The sequence below is a fragment of the Pelecanus crispus genome, chromosome 17 (genome assembly GCF_030463565.1).
Source record: "Pelecanus crispus isolate bPelCri1 chromosome 17, bPelCri1.pri, whole genome shotgun sequence".
Classification (NCBI taxonomy): domain Eukaryota; kingdom Metazoa; phylum Chordata; class Aves; order Pelecaniformes; family Pelecanidae; genus Pelecanus; species Pelecanus crispus.
Genome location: NC_134659.1, coordinates 8,546,788 through 8,564,967, shown reverse-complemented (window position 1 = coordinate 8,564,967; position 18,180 = coordinate 8,546,788). Strand labels below are relative to the sequence as shown.

Below are 18,180 nucleotides of genomic sequence, written 5' to 3'. Positions count from 1 at the left end.
TATACTGTGCTATACAGACTGTCCTAGAAGAAGTTCATGAGAACAGATGTTTTCTATGACACTTTTACTGCCCAGAAATTGTTACTTTACCAACATGACACTCAGTGCGTTCCCCGGTATTTAAAGCTTTCCCTTGATGAACTATCTAACACACAGGTGAGGCACATTTGTCATGCCACTAAAGAGAAAGGCAAGGAGATAAAATTCTTTAAATGATTACAAACATTTTTCTGTTTCTGTTGTGTATGGTATGTCACTTAAAATACACTTGTCCTCAGATCTGTTCCCAGTTTCTCCTGCTGTGTAATAGTGATGGCCAAAGTCAGGTGTAAGTCAAAGCCAGAAGAGCCAGGGATAAGGAAAACCCTCTCCAAAATGTAACATCGAACCATTCTCTTTAGTTTTCACCATTAGCCTTCAAATGCTGCATCCCAGACTAGAGCCGCTGGTTTCTACCTGCACCGACTGTACTGCACTGGTACTCGCTGCCCCACCACGACCGAGTTCTCGCCGGCATTTCAGAGTCACTGCCTTGCCGGGAGCAGGAAAGGTTTCCTGGTGCCCGCCTACCCACGTGGCTCGGACTGGCACTGCTAATGGGATCTTCTGGACTCTCACAATTTTTAATTTCTGAGAAAGAGAGACTAGACTGTGGCCAAACATTTTTCCCCCACCTCTGGTTTGAGCTCAGGTTTCCCCAGACCGAACAGACTCTTTCCTCTACACATCCTTCCCAGTGGAACCATGCAGAAAACTCTCCTAAAGCCGCTTTCCCAGAGGCTTTTTCCAGCTGAAGTCCTTGTGCCCTTGAACATTTATTCCACAATAAAACTTTGTCTGCTCTTCCAACTTTCCACAACGCGCCCAAGCAGTCTGCATCGCAAGGAGGAAGGCGGGGTCGGTGAAACACGTGAAGGCTGCCTGACGCATCCTCTTACGAGACTGCTCGCAGCTGCCTAAGCTCAGCCAAAGCGTCTGGGCTGGTTTCCCACGCTGGTGCTCCTAAGTTTCAGCCAAAATAATTCATCCACTTCTGAGAATGAGAACAACATGTATTTGCCTCTTTTTCAAAAATTGCATCTACCTTCCCTTTGCTAAACTCCAGCGCTGCATAGTCTGGAGGAGGGAATTCAAGTAGGGCCTTTTTTGGCTCCCATGAAAATCTTCCTAATGTCAGCCAAGATACAAACACTGAAAGAAAAAAACCCAAACTGCTCTTCTGAAATTAGGACAGTCTTTGGTGAGGGTCTGCAACCAAAATGGGACACTTTAGTGTGTTCAAGTTCACAACTCTGATGGTGGCACCTACCATTCTAGAATTATAATTATTATTGTTATTGATGAATTAATGATTATTAATTGCACTTCCCACTTGATACTAGAACCAAAAGCAAGGAGCTGCTCTGTGGCTCTTGCCAAACTGATGGCCAGTTAGCAGGACAGAAATCTCTCCAATTTGGATGTTGTTGTGGGCCAAAACCAGGACAGAAGTAAAATAAACTGGGGAAGAGTGATCAAGTGACGAGACACAGGAGGCAAGCAGTAAAGAAAATGAACTGGAAACTAGATAAAAACAAGAGGACTGGGAGAATGGGAAAACCAGCTCCATCAGAGTGAAAAGAGAGTCTAAACCAGGGTCTCAGATAGGCGAGGTGTGTAAGAAAACGGGGGAATGTTGCCGTAAAGCACGCGCATGAAGGGGCCAAGGGCACTGAAGGGAACTTGCTCTGCTGTTAGATGGGAACCCACAAGAAAATGGTGGGAAGTGTAAGACAAAAGAATTCCTTGCTATTAACTTGGGGAAAACCAGCATCACTAATTATAAGAGACTCGGTGACCCTGAATTTTTGGGCAGGAACATACGGTGGTTCTTAGGAAGTGCAGTTAACCCATCTACAACAGCAGCGAGGACTGTGCTCCGTAGACTTTTCAGCAATTTTAGGAAGCCTCCAAACCTGCAGCCTCAGATACTCTTTTGTCTTAATTTAGCTAACCTGGGACAACTTCCCAGAAGAACAAGACATTCCCAGCAAGTCCAAAACACGACTGCTGGAAAGATGGTGTCCCTATTATTATTATTACTTTTTACACGTTACAAAATACCCCTCCTTCAGTTTTACTGTGAGATGGCAGAAATGTCAAAACAACTTTGAAGGTGATAAATGGCTGAATCTTTCATGCAGGGTAAGTGGAAGATTTAACGAAGCTGTGTACTGCTACGAACAGAAACCCCCATGGGAAGAGCTGGGCTACTCAAAGCAGGTGGTGCTTCCGTGGGAAGGAATATCCCACGTTTCACACTGCGCAGCAAGCACTGGGAAAGCAAAGGCTGGCACTGAAAGACAAGCACATGCCAAGAGCCATCCCAGCACCACACGAGTCGCTGGTCCCCACAAGGCTCACCGTGACTTTGCCCCATTTTACTGAGTATTGCAAAAAGAAAAACAAAAATACACTCTGAAGAGCGTTACTGAAAATTTTCAGCAAAGAACCGGTTAACTTTTCAATAAAATGATGTCTCAATCACTCTCCTGAATTGCAAAGTATGGGGAAAAACTACCATAAATTCAACATTTTCTGGCAGGCAGGCTGACCCCTAAGCAATCTTAAATGTGCCATTTTTCCCAGGTCTTGCACATCATGCTTTAATAGTTTGGAAATGTATTTAGCTTTAACATTGTCAGAGTAAGTAATGTTGTCAGACTCAAATAGACAAAGACAGAGAAAACCAAAAGAAACCAAGGCAATTTGGAAGGACTCAATCATTATTAGAAAAGAAAAGAAAGGGCCTCGAAGGATGAGACTATTGCAAGAACAGGGGAACAATGAACAATCTCTGATGTGTTGCTTGCCGAGACAATTTCCCGCAAGAAAACAAATCCATGAGGAGACAAGAGTGCAGATTTTAGAAATACAAAACATACTGTCCAAAATAACAGCGTCAGGGTGACTCTGAGATACAAGGTCACGCGCCCTCCTCGGGACACCTGACAGCCACGCTCCCCAGCCGTGGCAGCTTCCGACAGCGCTCTCAGCAAGGCACTCACCCCTGCTCCTGCTCCAGTCCCTCCAGGTTTGAGAACTGCCTATGCAGCTCACGAAGAGCCAGCTTCTGAACTTAGGCCAGTCTGTAGATATTCTTTATCTTTCAGACAAGAATCAGTAAGCGATTTGCTACTCAGAGCTACCTCCCAGGTCATACCCGGCTCCTGAACAGAGCCTGAATCTCTCATATAAACTAGAGTAAAGCCGTAGAAGACTTCTTGCCACCAGCACTCAAGAGTGAAACACCAACTATTTAGACATGTTTGCACTTACCCGAGTTTCCTTCACTTCCTCATTTCCATCAACTTCATCATCATCCTAGGATGAAAAGCAAACAATATAATTAGGCAGCCTTGGAGACAACAAAATTTTATCACAGGATAAAAGATAATCTATTGCTTGTGATTTGATGTTAACACCAAGAACAATTCTGTCAAAAGAAATGCCTGTCTAGATGCTTTTGGCTGATTATCAAATCAGGTTTGGTAACCTAATGGCCATTAGAAGATCTTGGTACTGGGGCCAGAATTACTCTCTTGAGATAGCTACCGTAATTTGAATGCTCCTGAAGAGTCAGTAGAAGTATTTCCTTAACACATTTAGGGAACAAATCTGATAGATCAGAGGACTGCACGTCTGAAATGTTGACATAATACTGACTTTCAAAGAATATCCTCCACTTCAAATAGACTCCAGGAGGAAAGACTAGTCATGCCATTCAGAGGGACCGGGACAAGCTCAAGAAGCGGGCCCATGCAAACCCCGTGAGGTTTGACAAGGCCAAGTGCAAGGTCCTGCACCGGGGTTGGGGAAACCCCCGGTATCAACACAGGCTGGGGGATGAAGGGATTGAGAGCAGCCCTGCGGAGAAGGACGTGGGGGTACTGGGGGATGAAAAACCAGACATGAGCTGGCAATGTACGCTTGCAGCCCAGGATACGGTTGGCTTTCTGGGCTGCATCAAAAGCAGCGTGGCCAGCAGGTCGAGGGAGGGGATTCTGCCCCTCTGCTCTGCTCTGGTGAGACCCCACCTGGAGTCCTGCATCCAGCTTTGCGGTCCTCAGCACAGGAAAGCCATGGACCTGTTGGAGCAGGTCCAAAGGCGGCCACAAAAATGTTCAGAGGGCTGGAACACCTCACCTGTGAGGAAAGGCTGAGAGTTGGGGTTGTTCAGCCTGGAGAAGAGAAGACTCCGGAGAGACCTTATTGCGGCCTTCCAGTACTTAAAGGGGGCTTGTAAGAAAGATGGGGACAGACTTTTTAGTAGGGCCTGTTGCGACAGGACAAGGGGTAATGGTTTTAAACTAAAAGAAGGTAGATTCTGACTAGATTTAAGGAAGAAATATTTTATGACGAGGGTGGTGAAACACTGGAACAGGCTGCCCAGGGAGGCTGTAGATGCCCCATCCCTGGCAACATTCAAGATCAGGTTCGACGGGGCTCTGAGCAACCCGGTGGAGTTGTAGATGTCCCTGCTCACTGAAGGGGGGGGTGGACTGGATGACCTTGAAAGGTCCCTTCCACCCCAAACCATTCTGATTCTATCCCAGATAGCTTGCACTTAACACAGCCTCTCTGTAACAGCACCAGGATTTCATGGAGCAATGGTGAACTACCATGGCATCACATCCGACTCCGTACTGAACTCAAGGTATTGGAGAAGTTCTAGCTGTGGTTTCATATAGAGGCAACGGGGAAATGAACTAAAACTCTGGGAAGTGACTTGCCTTCTGCTCTGAAGCTAGTAATATTACTACAATGACGTGGAAGACAAGTGGGCAAGCTGTAAAGCATTTAACAAAAAAAGCCCCCAAAAAGAAAGAAAAAAAAAAAATCACATTTAGCATGCAAATGAAAAAATGTAAGAATCATTTGAAAATAATAAAAAGGGGGTGTTTGCAACAAGTCTTTCAATAGAAATTGAGGTTTCCAGCAGGACCCTGTTCAACTTGCCTGTAACTCCAAATATTCAACATATCTACTGTTGCCACAGGGAAGACCACAGGATTTTCTTTCATTGTATTGTGCAGGAAGCCTCTACCCTGAGGTGTATGAGGAAGGCTATATGTCCATAGCTGGACTAGAATTGTTGCAGACTACTTAACCGTGATTTCATAATACTTATTCTCCTGCTGAAAAAGGTGATCTGTTTTCCTACGTGAGTTTCTAACCAAGGTTAGGAGGGCTGGATTTCTTCCTTCAGAATGAAGAAATCCTTTTGAAACCTGGACTAAGAGAAACGACCACAGCACAGACAGCTCTTCTGCATTTCTGCTCTGTGTGTTCTCTGGTGCTGGTCAGGGTATCCTGACACAGGTTTTACTCCTCATTGTCTTCCTTCTAGGGGGCCTAAAGTGTAGCCAAATTTGGGCTCAGAGGAATTTGAAAATACTTTCAGCGGCTCGTGACCGCCTTCTTCCAAAGAAACTAGACTTCTAATCTCTCTTCTCCCATGTGGGCTCTTTTACAACTGTGCAAGGATCATCTGATTTATGGCTCAAGAACAGGCTTCCCAGGGCCTGCTGCCTGGGTTCTACAGGGGCCAAACAGGGATGTGATTCCTTTGGAAGTGCCAGTCTGGAACAGAGTCGGAGACAGAAGGACTAATGGGAAATAAACTGACTTAGGAAAGAATCTGAAGCTTGGAACTGGAAGGAAATTCACCCTGAATACGACAGAATGAGTTTCCCTTCTCTAAGGAACTCAGACTTACATCTTTTGTTGAGAAAATGATGCCGGTGCCTCTTCGCCTCTCTTTTGGCCGCCGCCTCTCTCGGATTGACTGTTTGTTCGGAGATCTGTCATCTAAATCCTGATCTTCGCACTCTGGCCAAGCAAAGAAAGACTGCTTTGGTTTCAGTGATTTACATCTGTGCTTTTCCTAAGGTACTGGGCTCTTTTCAAGCTGATCAAGGTCATCTTGGCTTGTGTTATATTACAAAGGAGTTATTAAACCAAATGAAATGGCATCTCAGTGCCCTACTACATCTGGTTACTCACACTCCTTCCTTTATCAGAGCCCAGAGAGGTCACCCTGGCTCTCAGCTCTCCCCAAATCATCCTGACTTACTCCTGTTCTGAGGACAAACTGTACTAGGAGAATCGTTCCCCCCAGCTCTAAGAATCTAAATGCTCCATGGATTACTATCTCATTTACTTATCCAAAATGGAAAACATCCTTTTATCCCTCTCTGTTACAAGCAACAGGCTGTATCCTACATTAGGATTTCCATTTAAACAAATAAGATTTGTTTGGTGAGGTGGCAGCTCCCCATACCGCTCCCCTCAGAATAACAAGTAAACTTATTCTCTCTGTACACATTGAAAGTTCTAAAACTCATGAAAATCCCTGAGCTTTGACTGTTCTTCATTCTCCTGGGTACATACCATTTTTCTCCATCTCCGTGGCTGCACCTCTGAAGTCTGTGGTGTTCACAGAGTCAAGACCTAGATACTTATTTGTTCGAGTCAGGTAGGAACTTGTGTAAAGGAGAGGTGCTGACGTCGATGGAGATACAGGTGTCGTAGGTTTGTCTGGGTGTCCTGGGCACCTTAATCGCCGATAGACAGTCTATAAACAAAGAACCATGACAAAAGGTTAGTAGAATGAAGAGGAACTAGCAGATTTGGGATTTCAGGGAACTGCGTACTCTTTCAGAGCGTAACATTGCCTTCACTGCTGCTGGAAGCGACCACCTCCACCCGCCAGATCAGGTTCATTACATCAGACTGGGATGAATCTTAAAAGCACTGTACAGCTACAACGTGAAAGCACTTTCCCCTCGCTGGGAACTGCCAATGGCAGGACAGACAAGTTATCTAATAGAAATGAATGATTTAGAGTAAAAAACCAGAAGTGATGGCAGGGGGAGAAAACTGGTCTCTCTAGCTTTCCATTACACACAGAACGTCTGTGGAAAAATGCGAACACAAAGCCTCAGTCCAGTCTGCACAGCAAGGATGGATCCAAGCCACATTTCTATCATTAGCCTTCTCATTCCACTTTCTGTGATTTACACAGGGGTTTTTTTTCTGGCAAAAGACAAAGTAAAATTCCCAGCAGAGAGCAAAGGAACAGCTAACCTCTAACACCTACATAATCCACATCCCTCGTGCAGGTCGCTAGGTGAGGTACTACTCCTCGGTGTGATTCTTTCCAGCAAGTCTGCCCCCCTTAAAATAAACAGACATCCCCAAAAGAATTTCTCCTGAACTCAGCTATCCTAAATGGTTTCATTAACTCTGAAACAACGGGAAGTGAGGCCAGGAGGATCACCTCCTCATCTGTATTTCTGCTCCACCGTGAGCGGGTCTCCTGCCTCTCGCTGCTGTCCTCAGCAGGCTCAGAGCTCTCAGCTTTCTCGCTTTGCTGCTCCTGAGCTTGCCGCTCTGCCCGAGACCGGCTAAAGGTTCGCTCTGCCTCCTGAAGGTCTGTCAGTGTCACACCCTGGGGAGGAAGTAAAAGAGAGAATTTTTAAATGTATGCGATTAGATTTCAAGTCTTCCAGGTCAGTTTAAAATGCCCAGCAGGCTTATACCTGGCCAGGCTGATGTTTCATCTTTATGTTAACAGAAAGAAAAGAATTCTGTTGCCTTTAACACATTTCTCAGTGTACCAACTAATCACTGACTCAAAGCAACCCAAATATACGTGATCAAGCTACAGACTAAAAGGCAGGTATACTGCAGACATGAGAACTTTGAAATCTAACTTGTGTATGATGGGGGGTGTATTTTGCAATAACGTTTTGCAGGAACTTTTGCCAGAACCTCTCCAACAGTGTGAGGGTAGACAAGCCCCTCGTCCTAAGCAGTAAAATAGAGCAAAAGAAATTCTTGCCTCTCTATACATCAGCTCTCTTCATCCTACACACAAACGTGAGTATTTCCATGCTTTACCTGCGTAGACCTGCGAGTCTGCCGGGCCTGCCTGGATCGTGCCTTCCTCAGCGATTCTGCTTCCTCATCCCGCACCGGAGTCAGATATGACCTGGAAAAAAAAAGGGCAGGAGAGGTTAAAACAAAAACAGATGCTCTGCCACGCTCTGCCTTCCTGTCTGCAAGATCTTGAGCTGAAATATTTTTTTCATATGGACAAATATCATTTTAGCTCCAAGGCTACTGTCATCTTCTGCTTTGGGACAACTTCCTTATGAGCACACGATACAAAAATGCTCACATTACTTTCTCCGCAGAGTCTCTACATAAACTCTTTAGTGTTGGACATGTTTTGTTAAAAAAAGGTGCACTATTTAATATTTTATTTGCCCCATTCCATGTCTTATTGCATCATTAGTTAAAAAAAAAAACAACCCACCAAACCAAAAAACACCAAACCACCTCTCATTCAGATAAAGATCTCAAGAACAGAAATCCTGCACTGGCACATTCCTCAGACCCTCCTTCCTGTCATTATATTCATGATCATATTCCTGCAATCTGCTGTCTTCATCAATATGAAATCCATCATGCTAGAAAACGGCTGAACTGCAGGCATCTTATACAGACAAAACACCTTGAAAAAAGCTATGAAATTAAAGAAGCAACCTTCACATACCAGAATAAACCAAGTCCCTTAATACTGAAAACCACACAGTTAAAATACAGAGCTGGTCACCACTGGATTTCATTAAACTGGGGAGATTTCGAAAGAATTACACACATGAAAATACATAAACTGAACTCTCTGCACTGGCATTCACTGTGGAGGAACTGGAGAGGAATTCAGCAGTGCTCCCGCAGTCGGGGATCGCACAGCAGTACGGCTGATTTCCGTATTGGTGGGGTGGCTTCCATCTTAGGAAAGATTAATTAGATTGGACTCTTCAGCCTGCTTAATAGGGAACGATTATTAACACTGTCTCACCGTAAAAGGATGAGGGTGCCTGAAAGCAATGTTCGTGTTTAGGTCTATCACTGCCACAGGTTAAGAGAGCATCAAAGACCGAGACGCGTTCAAAGAACAATTAGCCAAGCGAGGGATTAAGACCTATCAAGGAGTACGCTTACTTTGTCCTTGGACTCTTTTCCCGGTTCTCCACTACAGACCACTTTCACAGAAAAGGCAATCGGCTGAACAGATTTTGCATCTGATCCAGTAAGTTAAGACGTTTATTAGAAAGATTACTAACTTTGCTGCACTGTGACAAAACCTCAAAGAATCACCAAATCTGGATCATTCTAAAATCTTCTACCATGATGGCTTTTATCCACCTTCACGATCTCGTGTTCGGTTCAGTGCTGATTTCGGTGTGCGGCCAAATGCAGCCTGACCTCCAGCGCTCAGAGACACATCACTTAACGGGGGGTTCCTTGGGCTATTTGGAGGCACGTCCACGGGAGCGAGGCGCCTCGCACTTCAAGTGCTGGTGAGGCACACATGAGAGACTTCTCACCTAAAACTCGTGTAAGTATTTGACCCGCTAAGTCATGCCCCAAACTCCCCTGATCTCCAAAGACTCCAAGGAGCGTGCGAAGGACCGATCGTCTGTGCTGGCGATGCCTGCACTGCAGGCTTCTGGAGGACATGAATCATGCTCTGGGAGCTGGCTACAACGGAGACGTCTGCATCCGAGCTGGCCAGGCTCGGTGAACTGCACTTCCAGGGTGCAATTTATCACCTTCAGAAAGAGCCTCCAGCGCAGATCATGTGAATACATTGCAGAGGAGCTCATTGCTTCCCACTGATTATCCAGACACACTAGCTGTGATGGATACGCCAACACGGGAAGCACCTAAAATTCAGAGGGGTGATTGCCTCCCAAGAATTTGCTGGTTTATGAACAAAAAAAGCTGCTCTTTAATGAAAGAAAGCTGTGCAACTCCTAATTTTGCAGACAAGTAGTTCTCTTCTGCTCTCCTTTATGCAGGGCATATGTGCTACCCAGGTAATGGCACATTAAGGAGACAATAAGCATTTTCTGCAGCTTTTGACATGAGTAGAAGAGCTGCTATTTGCACAGCATCCAGAAGTAATAAGCCACCTACAGGAAGAACAAATTTGCAAAATATACTGCAAATTAAGTTCAGAGGAGTAGTAAAAAAAAAAAAAACCAAACCATAGTTCCTGAAACATATAAACCAAGTAAATTTGTAGCTAAGTAAGATGGACAGTTTACTGCAACAGCTTTGAATCAGTGGAATTCACATCCCATACTCTGCAACAAGGACCCAGGCGTGTAGGAGCTACACACGTATGATAGGAACGAGAGGAGGAGAGACGAGACCTGCCTTTGCCCAAGGAGGGGGAACGCAGCTCATACAACAGCACGTACGCAGCGGGCCGCGCTCTGCCTGTTCGGGAACGCTCCTGGCACGTGTGAGCAACACGAGGTCACGCTTACGGCAGCTGACGTACTTCTGCGCACGATAAAATAATACTGAACTCCCTGCCGCAGGACGTGAGAGAGGACAAAGCACATTTTCAAAGTAGTTTCAAAAATGGTTAGGCAGAGCTGTGGCGAACAGGTCAGCGTCAGCTGCTGAACAGGAGGCCGGGCGTGCTCTGCTGAGCCACTGCGGCTTCGTGGCGGGGTCAGGAGAGCCGGGTTTGCAGAGCTCAGCAAGGCTGCAGGATTCCCCTCGTTTCAGCGTGTAGCTACAGCTTTGTGCGCAGCAGCGTACAGATACAGCAAGAGAAAAATCATTTTGTGTCTCCTACCCCGTCATCCTCCCAGGCTTTTTTCCTCTGCTCTCCCAGAATTTATATAAGACCAGGAATGTGTTAAAACATCATTAGCAATTTTGCGTGTCCAACCTGCAACAGTGACTTATCTTCAGACAAGCACATTTTGCAAGTCAGAGTGGCTCAGTTTGGGCTGCAGCCTTTATCGATTGCGAACTTTTGGGTTCTTTCCATTTACACAATTCCCCACTTCTTGGAGCTCACCCAAAGCCATTTTACAAGCATGAGATAACTGAATTTTCTGAAACAAGTCGGCAGAGCCACCGCACGGTGACATAGCTGGTTTCCCCGACTAAGCAGCGACAGCCTTTTCCTGGTGATGAAAGAAGGTGGCTGTGCTGTAAATATTTCAAATGCAAACAGCAGACACCATACCTGCTGGCAATTCAATCACATTTTTGCTCTACTTGGGTTTTTTGTGTGTGTTTTGTTTTCTTCTCTGGGGGAGGGAGGGAGGATAAAGACAGATTTTACAATTTTAGGTGATGCTTCACTTTGCTTACAAGCTGAATTTTACGAGGCTGAGTGTGCTAAATGGGATGGAAGAAAGAGAGAACAAATCCACTGAAAGGAGATGGCAAGTGTGATGCAGGCACAAAGCAAGGCTGGGCTGGATGACAGAGGGAGAGCAATACGCTGCTCTCCAAAGCAGAAAACTTGCAGATCACAGCAAGCTGCGGAGGACAGACAGCAAATGGGGTATGAGGCAGTCTGTAAACAATCCACAGAGTTTTTAATTATGTTTTCAAGAAACACATTGCTTGCTGAAGTGCAGCATCTGTACAATCCTATTAATTCAAGCAAATATCACATGATCTAAGCAGATCTTCAGCGAAACGGTCCGATGCGTTGTATTTTCTTGCGATAAGCTTTCTCTGAGATGCATGAAATAAGAGCAGCCATCATGCCAAGTTCAAGGCACGCATAAAGCAGAACAGATTTTTCCCAGAGTTCTGGTTGCAAGTACAAGCAGCAGAGTATAAATTGTTAGAGATGCGTACGTGAGAGTCAGCAAAACCACTGCTGAAGTTTATAGTTCCCAGAGACAGAGACAAGTGTGTCCTGCTGCCACAAGACAGCTACGAGCTTTTGATTCGTGCATTAGCTAGAAAGAAGCTGGGAACTGAATGATGTATCTGGCTCCCACTTAATTCTTCCTATTGTCAAAAAAACACCTATTTTCTCTGTTAACTCTTTTAATCAGGACAGTGCAACACAAAGATGGATCCCAACTACTCATCACCATCTCAAGGCAAAAGGAGCTGCAATAAAATACTAACAGGAGGGGAGATTCAGACCAGGGCAATAGTAAGCCTGGATATACAAGCTGGTAAACCAAGAAAACAAGAACAAGTTTTTATGTTAGAGAACCTGTGCCAAAGGGAAAAAAAAAAAAGAACATACTGTGGAGAGAACCTCCTCCCACGTAAAGGGTTAACGATGCAGAAAAAGAAATGACAATCCCATTAATTGGTGCACAGATAGCAAGAACAGATGATTAATTTCTCCAAGAAACACAGAAGCTTCTGATACTCTTTTTACAATGCTGGTCTCCTTCCTTTCCTTCCTGAACTCCTTCAAGCACTTACAGATTGAAGCATTTGCGGCAAACACCATCGACCACCACGTAGAGTCCTTTGGCAGAACGACACCGGCCAGTCCCAGCAGGAGCACCAAGAATCTGTAAGGCTTGCTGAGGTTTTACATTTTCACACTTCAGTGACCCAGCACTGGGAAAGCACTTGCCTAAAAGACACTCACCTATGTGCGTCAGAACTTGGCAACAAATTTGGAAGCTAAATGTTCATTAAATGCTAGAGCTGCCCTTTTGTCAAAGCAGAGTCAAGGCATTTCGTCGTGCTGTCAGCACACCGAAAATTCAGATGCACACCCCCATGAGCTGTAGCGGGCCACGACGGGTTTTCCCCGCCATCTCCATCAGGTCCTTCTCCAATAAACCCACGTTCCGGTAGCAAGTGCAGTAAGAATCCAAGCTGGCAAACAGTAACTCTAGAGCGTGTGGTCTCTGCGAATGCGGCACTGTTGGTCGTGACCTGGGGCGATGCTCGATGTGGCTCTTCTAGAGGAAAGCTTGCCATGGGCAGGCGCCGCTCCGCCGGCCCTCTCCAACTGCTCTCATCTCAGCCCAGGCTCTCCTTCTAGTTTAGGAATGACTCTGAACTACACTCACTCGACTAGAAACTACAGTGACAGTTTTCTTGGAAGCCAGGACAGACTTTTGGTTCTTGCAGCTCTGGATAACACAGGTAAGGGGAGCCAGGCACAGGTTTGGCTTCCTGCACACAAAAAGGCACGTTCAGCATACGGACAGCCATACAGATACACAGACTCTAAAATATTTGGAATAGCTTTTCTTAAGAGTACAATATCACTATTCCAAACACCGCAGTAATTTCAAAAATCGTCATCGTACATATATACCTCTCTATCTCTCATACATACACACACAGAGAGAAAAAAGGAAGACAGAAAAAAAAAACCAGCAAAAGCCTCAAGTACTGATACTGTTCCCCTGGAAACAACTGGAAAAGTACAGCATCCCAGCGATGCATTCCTGCAAACTGGAAATTTGCCATTGGCTTAGAAACTATCTATAAGCTGGGGGAGGGAAGAGAAGCGAGCACAAGTTTTGCGCGCAACAATGCTGACAGCAGTTCCCAAAATACAATTCCTTAAGTTAGATAGTAAGGTATGTACCCAGCAGCAAGTCAATCACTGACAATTACATGGAAACGGTCAGGAAAAGAACCTTTCCTGCTCTCTCATCCAAGCAAGCAACAGGTTTCAGTTCTTCACTGTATTTATCCCTGCGCTAACACGTTCTATGCATCGGCCCACCGCAACCAAAAATACTCATTAGAGAAACTGCCATGAAAAGTTGGCCGACTATAACTTGAGAAGACCATCCCACAGGCAGGAGAGGAGGACAACACGACAGACTCTGCAAGTGTTGGAGCTGGGAATGAGGGGAGAGGCAGCCAGACAACGCCGAGTTATTAAATAAGCTGAGGACAGAGGTGTAACAAGATTTCAGGATCATGCTTTTGAAGGGTTTCACAGCTGGCTCAAAAAGGCTTGGCTGAGTATTCACCATTTTCAGGCCTTCGCTTTTCTCTCTCAAGTTAGTTCTGGCTGTTGTGAGCTGTCGTCGTGTTTCAATCTGGACTGTGAATTCTCAACTCATGAAAGTTTAAAAGTCTGAATTTCAATCATCTATTTACAGTATGATTAGCAGGTTAACAAGCACAAGACGAAATTCTTTATTTGCAACAGCTTTGCTTTGCTCAACACGTTCAGGTGCTGATCCGAGAGATTAAGAGACTTGTGATCTTTGTCACTTGTTAATCAAAACAACAAGTACCCTTTATCCCTCCTCAAAACTCACTCTTTGATGTGATGTTTGCAATGGGTTGAGGTTACACGTATGGCAGCTGACGCTCTAAGAACACTTCCCATCATACAGTTCCTGATGATTTTGTATGTGCTTTCCCATCTGCCCATGTTCATCTCTTCCTATGCCCTTCAGAAAGCAGAGCTGCTTCTTTTGGGCTGTATTGCTACAGCAGCTCGCTCAGTGCACGTCCTCTGCAGGCTGGACTACCGCGGTACAAAGCGAGCGGTGCTCTAATTGCAGACCCAGGTGGGAGCGCAGCCCTGCTCGCTCTCAGCCCAGGTGCTCTGTATTTCCTCTGCCAGAAGAGCAAAATACAGCACTGGTACCTACTGAGAACTCAAAGTTTGGGGCTGGGGGAGACGGCACATAGATTGGAAGCTTTTAAGTGATCAATGCTATCCCTTTGCATTAACTAATGCCACTCAATGTCATGGTAAAAAGTGAAAAGGCAACAAACATCACGGTGCTCACACTCCTTAAACTGGCTGCCTCGTCTGGAGAAGGCTTGCTCTCGCTGTGATCCTAGACCTCTAAAATTCTTCCAGAAAAAGGGAAGGGTGCTGCAAACACAAACCAAAGCAAGCCAGCAACACCACTTCCCTACCAAACTTCCCCTTAGTTACGGAATGCATTAGCTGTGACTGCCACAAGCTTTCTGTCCAGGCTGGAATATTCTGCAATTGGTTTGTGTTCAGCATAGGACGTTGGGTGTCGATATCCAACACCGAGCAGTTTGTCACTGCATCATGGAACAACGGGCGCTACTGTCTGCAGTCCTCAGAGGCCGAATCTTTGCATTAAAAAAAACCTGCTGCATGAAACGGAGTGGGATGAAACTCCATCTCCTGCCAGCTGATGAACGAAATGAAGGCAAAGATGCAAGTGTCCCGCCTCTATCAGTATTTCTCATTTCCAAGTGAGCCAACACAATCTGACATTTTAAACAACCTGAAGCAGACCTATTACAGCCTTCCCAAAAGCTAGTTTACAGTCTGAAACAGGGCAGGAAATTCCTGGGGCGGGGAGAGGGAGAATCACTCGGCAAAAATCTGAGTATTTGGGAAATTGCCTTTTGCAACTGCAAAAATAAAATAAAATCTAAACTTGATGATGATAAAGAAGATTCAGCTCTGGAACTAGATAAGCCTGAGAAGCGCTGGCTGGCAAGCCCCTCCAGGCAGCCTCCACTGCCACCTCGTGGAAGCAGCCCCCGAGAGCTGCCCGGGCATTTCAAGACGACAGCCGCGAGTCGGCCCCAGCCGAATCACAGAAACCATCGCCGAACATTAATAATGTATAAAAGATTTCCATTTCCTACTGAGCTAAGACTGCAATTTCTTAGCATGGGGCAGCGGCTTTGGTTCAATTTCAAGTGTCCGCTATTCTCAGGGATAGAAGATTTATTCCATTTACTCAAAAATTTTTCCTATAGAAATCCCAGGGTGGCTACCTGGCTTCTCCACCTGTAACATCCAAGGGCCGGTGCTGTGGAGCAAAGAATTTAACAGAATAGCTGATTTTGTGCTGAATTAGCTCTCGGCTATACCGTCACACACCATCTCCACAAATACTTTGGGCAGTAGTATTTAGTTTAATGGCCATTTCTGGACACAGAAAAGTATTTGAACGTGTCGAAGTTAGTAGGTGTCCATACCCTGAACATCCAGGTGACGGTACCCAGCTGGAACTGGGGTCCTGGCTACAGAACTTGCCATTAGACAAATGTGCTGTTAGACACAAGGATTAAATACGTGAAACATGTCAGTGGTTACAATTAGTAAGTAAAGAGGAACCGCACACAAATTTTGCATGTAGACAGGGATGGGAAAAGGCAGCGTTACCTTCCGCTTTCTCCATGCTGTCAAGCTGCAGTTCTTTCACATTGGCTAGCTCAAGTGGTCCCTGCTTCGCTTCCTTGACCATTCCTGGAGGATCCCGCATATATTCCTGCTTTGAGTTAGCAGGCCAACCTACAGCTTGGGCTCCTCCGCCCAAAGCAAATGCCCAAATTTCCCCCCCCGCCCATCCCCTGCGCACTGGATAAAGCCAGTCGGCAGCTGAGCACGCAGCAGCACACCTGCTCGCCGCCTTTACAGGAAGCGAGGCTCAGCAGCAGTGACCCTCATCCCACACCTCGACCTTTTTCCAAATAAAAATACAGCCCGATTTCTGATACAGCAGGAGCAATCTCGCCTCTTCCCAACATGGACAATCCGATGGGCAGCAGAATTGCTGCCCTCCCACGTCATCTGCAGCAGCAGCCTTTTAAAAAAAGGACAACTTTATCTGAAAGAGATTAAGTGCAGAAGCATGGCAGAGAAATGCTTTCAGCAGCAGGTGCCAGATGATTGTTCAGCCCTTCACAAGAGAGAGACCTCTTAACTTTCTGTTGTCCGCTGCGCAGCGTGGACAGGAATCTGTCCCTTGCCATGCAGCAGCTTTGCCGGAGTATCCCCACCACCCTGCTTCCCAGGGACCCTTCCCAGGAGAATTAAGACCGCTCAGCTCCACGTCAGTCAGCGATAAGGATTACAGAGCCAAATACCACTGAAAAAACCCCAAGGTGGTAGCGACACAAAGCTCACAGCTTTGACTACCAGTTCCTCTCAAGCGAGATTTAAATACCCCTTGAATGCAAATCCCATAGTTTAACTGTTACAGAGATCAGGGTTTCTTATTTTTTTGTCAGATAATAAGGGTTAACAGACATACTGGGCATCTGTGTCCACCCTAGAGGAGTCATGCTCTGAATTTGGACAGGACAAGAATCACGAGGTAAAAGGACTTGCCAAAAATTGTTCATCTAATAGTACTGGTGGAGGAGGATTCAGTTATTAATATATTATTAATATATGCTACTATAATTAGCAGCTGGATCCTTAGAATGAAGGCATGAAGAATGAAAAATAAATTCCTCTTGGGAATGAAGCAGAAAAGAGAAATGTTTGCTAGACACATTCACCTTGCACGTCAGTGAACTTTCTTCATCTGAAAAAAATTTCTAGGGGACACTTGGGGGGAAGAAGCCAAGCTGAGCACAGCCATCAGCCCCAAAGCTGCCAGGAAAACAAGCCCACCTCACTCCTGTTCTTAATTTATCTGAAAAACTGGTCAGAGCACATGAGAAAACAAGGAAGAGAGATGTGCTTCCTGTCTCTAACAGCTTGCCTGACGGCAAGTGCTACCACCTTGCTGGAACCTTCCTGAGGAACAGGAAGAACAAATACAATTGCAGAATGCAATTGTATAAACAAGGGGCGGGGGAGGAAGGACAAATTAAAATCCTAATTCTTACAAAACTAGCCCAGATTTCAAATTCAGGAGTGTCCTTTTAAACTGGTCACACAACTGAACACAGACTTGGGATCTACCTTGCAGAAGTTCTCGGGCAAAGCTTGCCTTGTGCCCCGTGGCAGCTAACCACGAGCTGCGGGCTGCGTGGTGGCCTTTCAGTCTGTCCTGGGAACCAAACTTTCATGTAACATGAAAGGCTCCAGCGAGACCCAGACCCCCCCGACCTTCCTTTAGCACCAGGCGTCTCACGGCACAAGTCACGTTCCAAGACCTCCTGCAGACGCCCCTCCACGCAGCTCCACCAGCAGCCTCAGCGCGCAGGAGCCGTGGGACACCAGGAACCCTCTCGAGAGGGGCTGCAGCACGGGACTCCCGGGAGAAGATGTGGCCACAGGGCCCTGCACTGAACCTACACGAACAAGGTCGCAGATGAACTTTGCAAAGCAGCTTTCGGCAGCACTAGAGGCCGCTGTCATCCCGGATGAAGGCGGGTAATCCAGCAGCAGGCTGCACCCTACAGCACCCCCAAGTCCCCACCACCTGCTTGCACCAAGAGGAAACTGAAAGGATGGTAGTGTTGCACCAGAAAGGGTCTACGTGAGAGACTGTAGGCACAGCATCCACGCGCTTGGAATTCACCCTTAGCAGAGCCAGCGCTGCTCTGAGTTCAGCCAGACAAATGCATCTGCAACATGAGACAATTTGACGCTGGCAGGAGATCACCAAAATGGCCAAACGGCAA

The 18,180-nt window shown here is 46.0% G+C and overlaps 1 protein-coding gene across 6 annotated transcripts in view; it reads right to left on the bottom strand.

The window, feature by feature from the left end:
* Positions 1-18,180, bottom strand: part of PPP1R12B (protein phosphatase 1 regulatory subunit 12B) — a 123,353-nt gene that overhangs the window by 38,841 nt on the left and 66,332 nt on the right. For all 6 annotated transcript variants that reach the window (XM_075722255.1, XM_075722251.1, XM_075722254.1 and 3 more), the window contains 5 exons: positions 7,945-8,035; positions 7,322-7,492; positions 6,433-6,616; positions 5,759-5,871; positions 3,319-3,363 (listed from right to left, as the gene is read on the bottom strand). In XM_075722255.1, the coding sequence (XP_075578370.1) occupies positions 3,319-3,363; positions 5,759-5,871; positions 6,433-6,616; positions 7,322-7,492; positions 7,945-8,035 (604 nt within the window). The remainder of the gene's footprint in view (positions 1-3,318; positions 3,364-5,758; positions 5,872-6,432; positions 6,617-7,321; positions 7,493-7,944; positions 8,036-18,180) is intronic.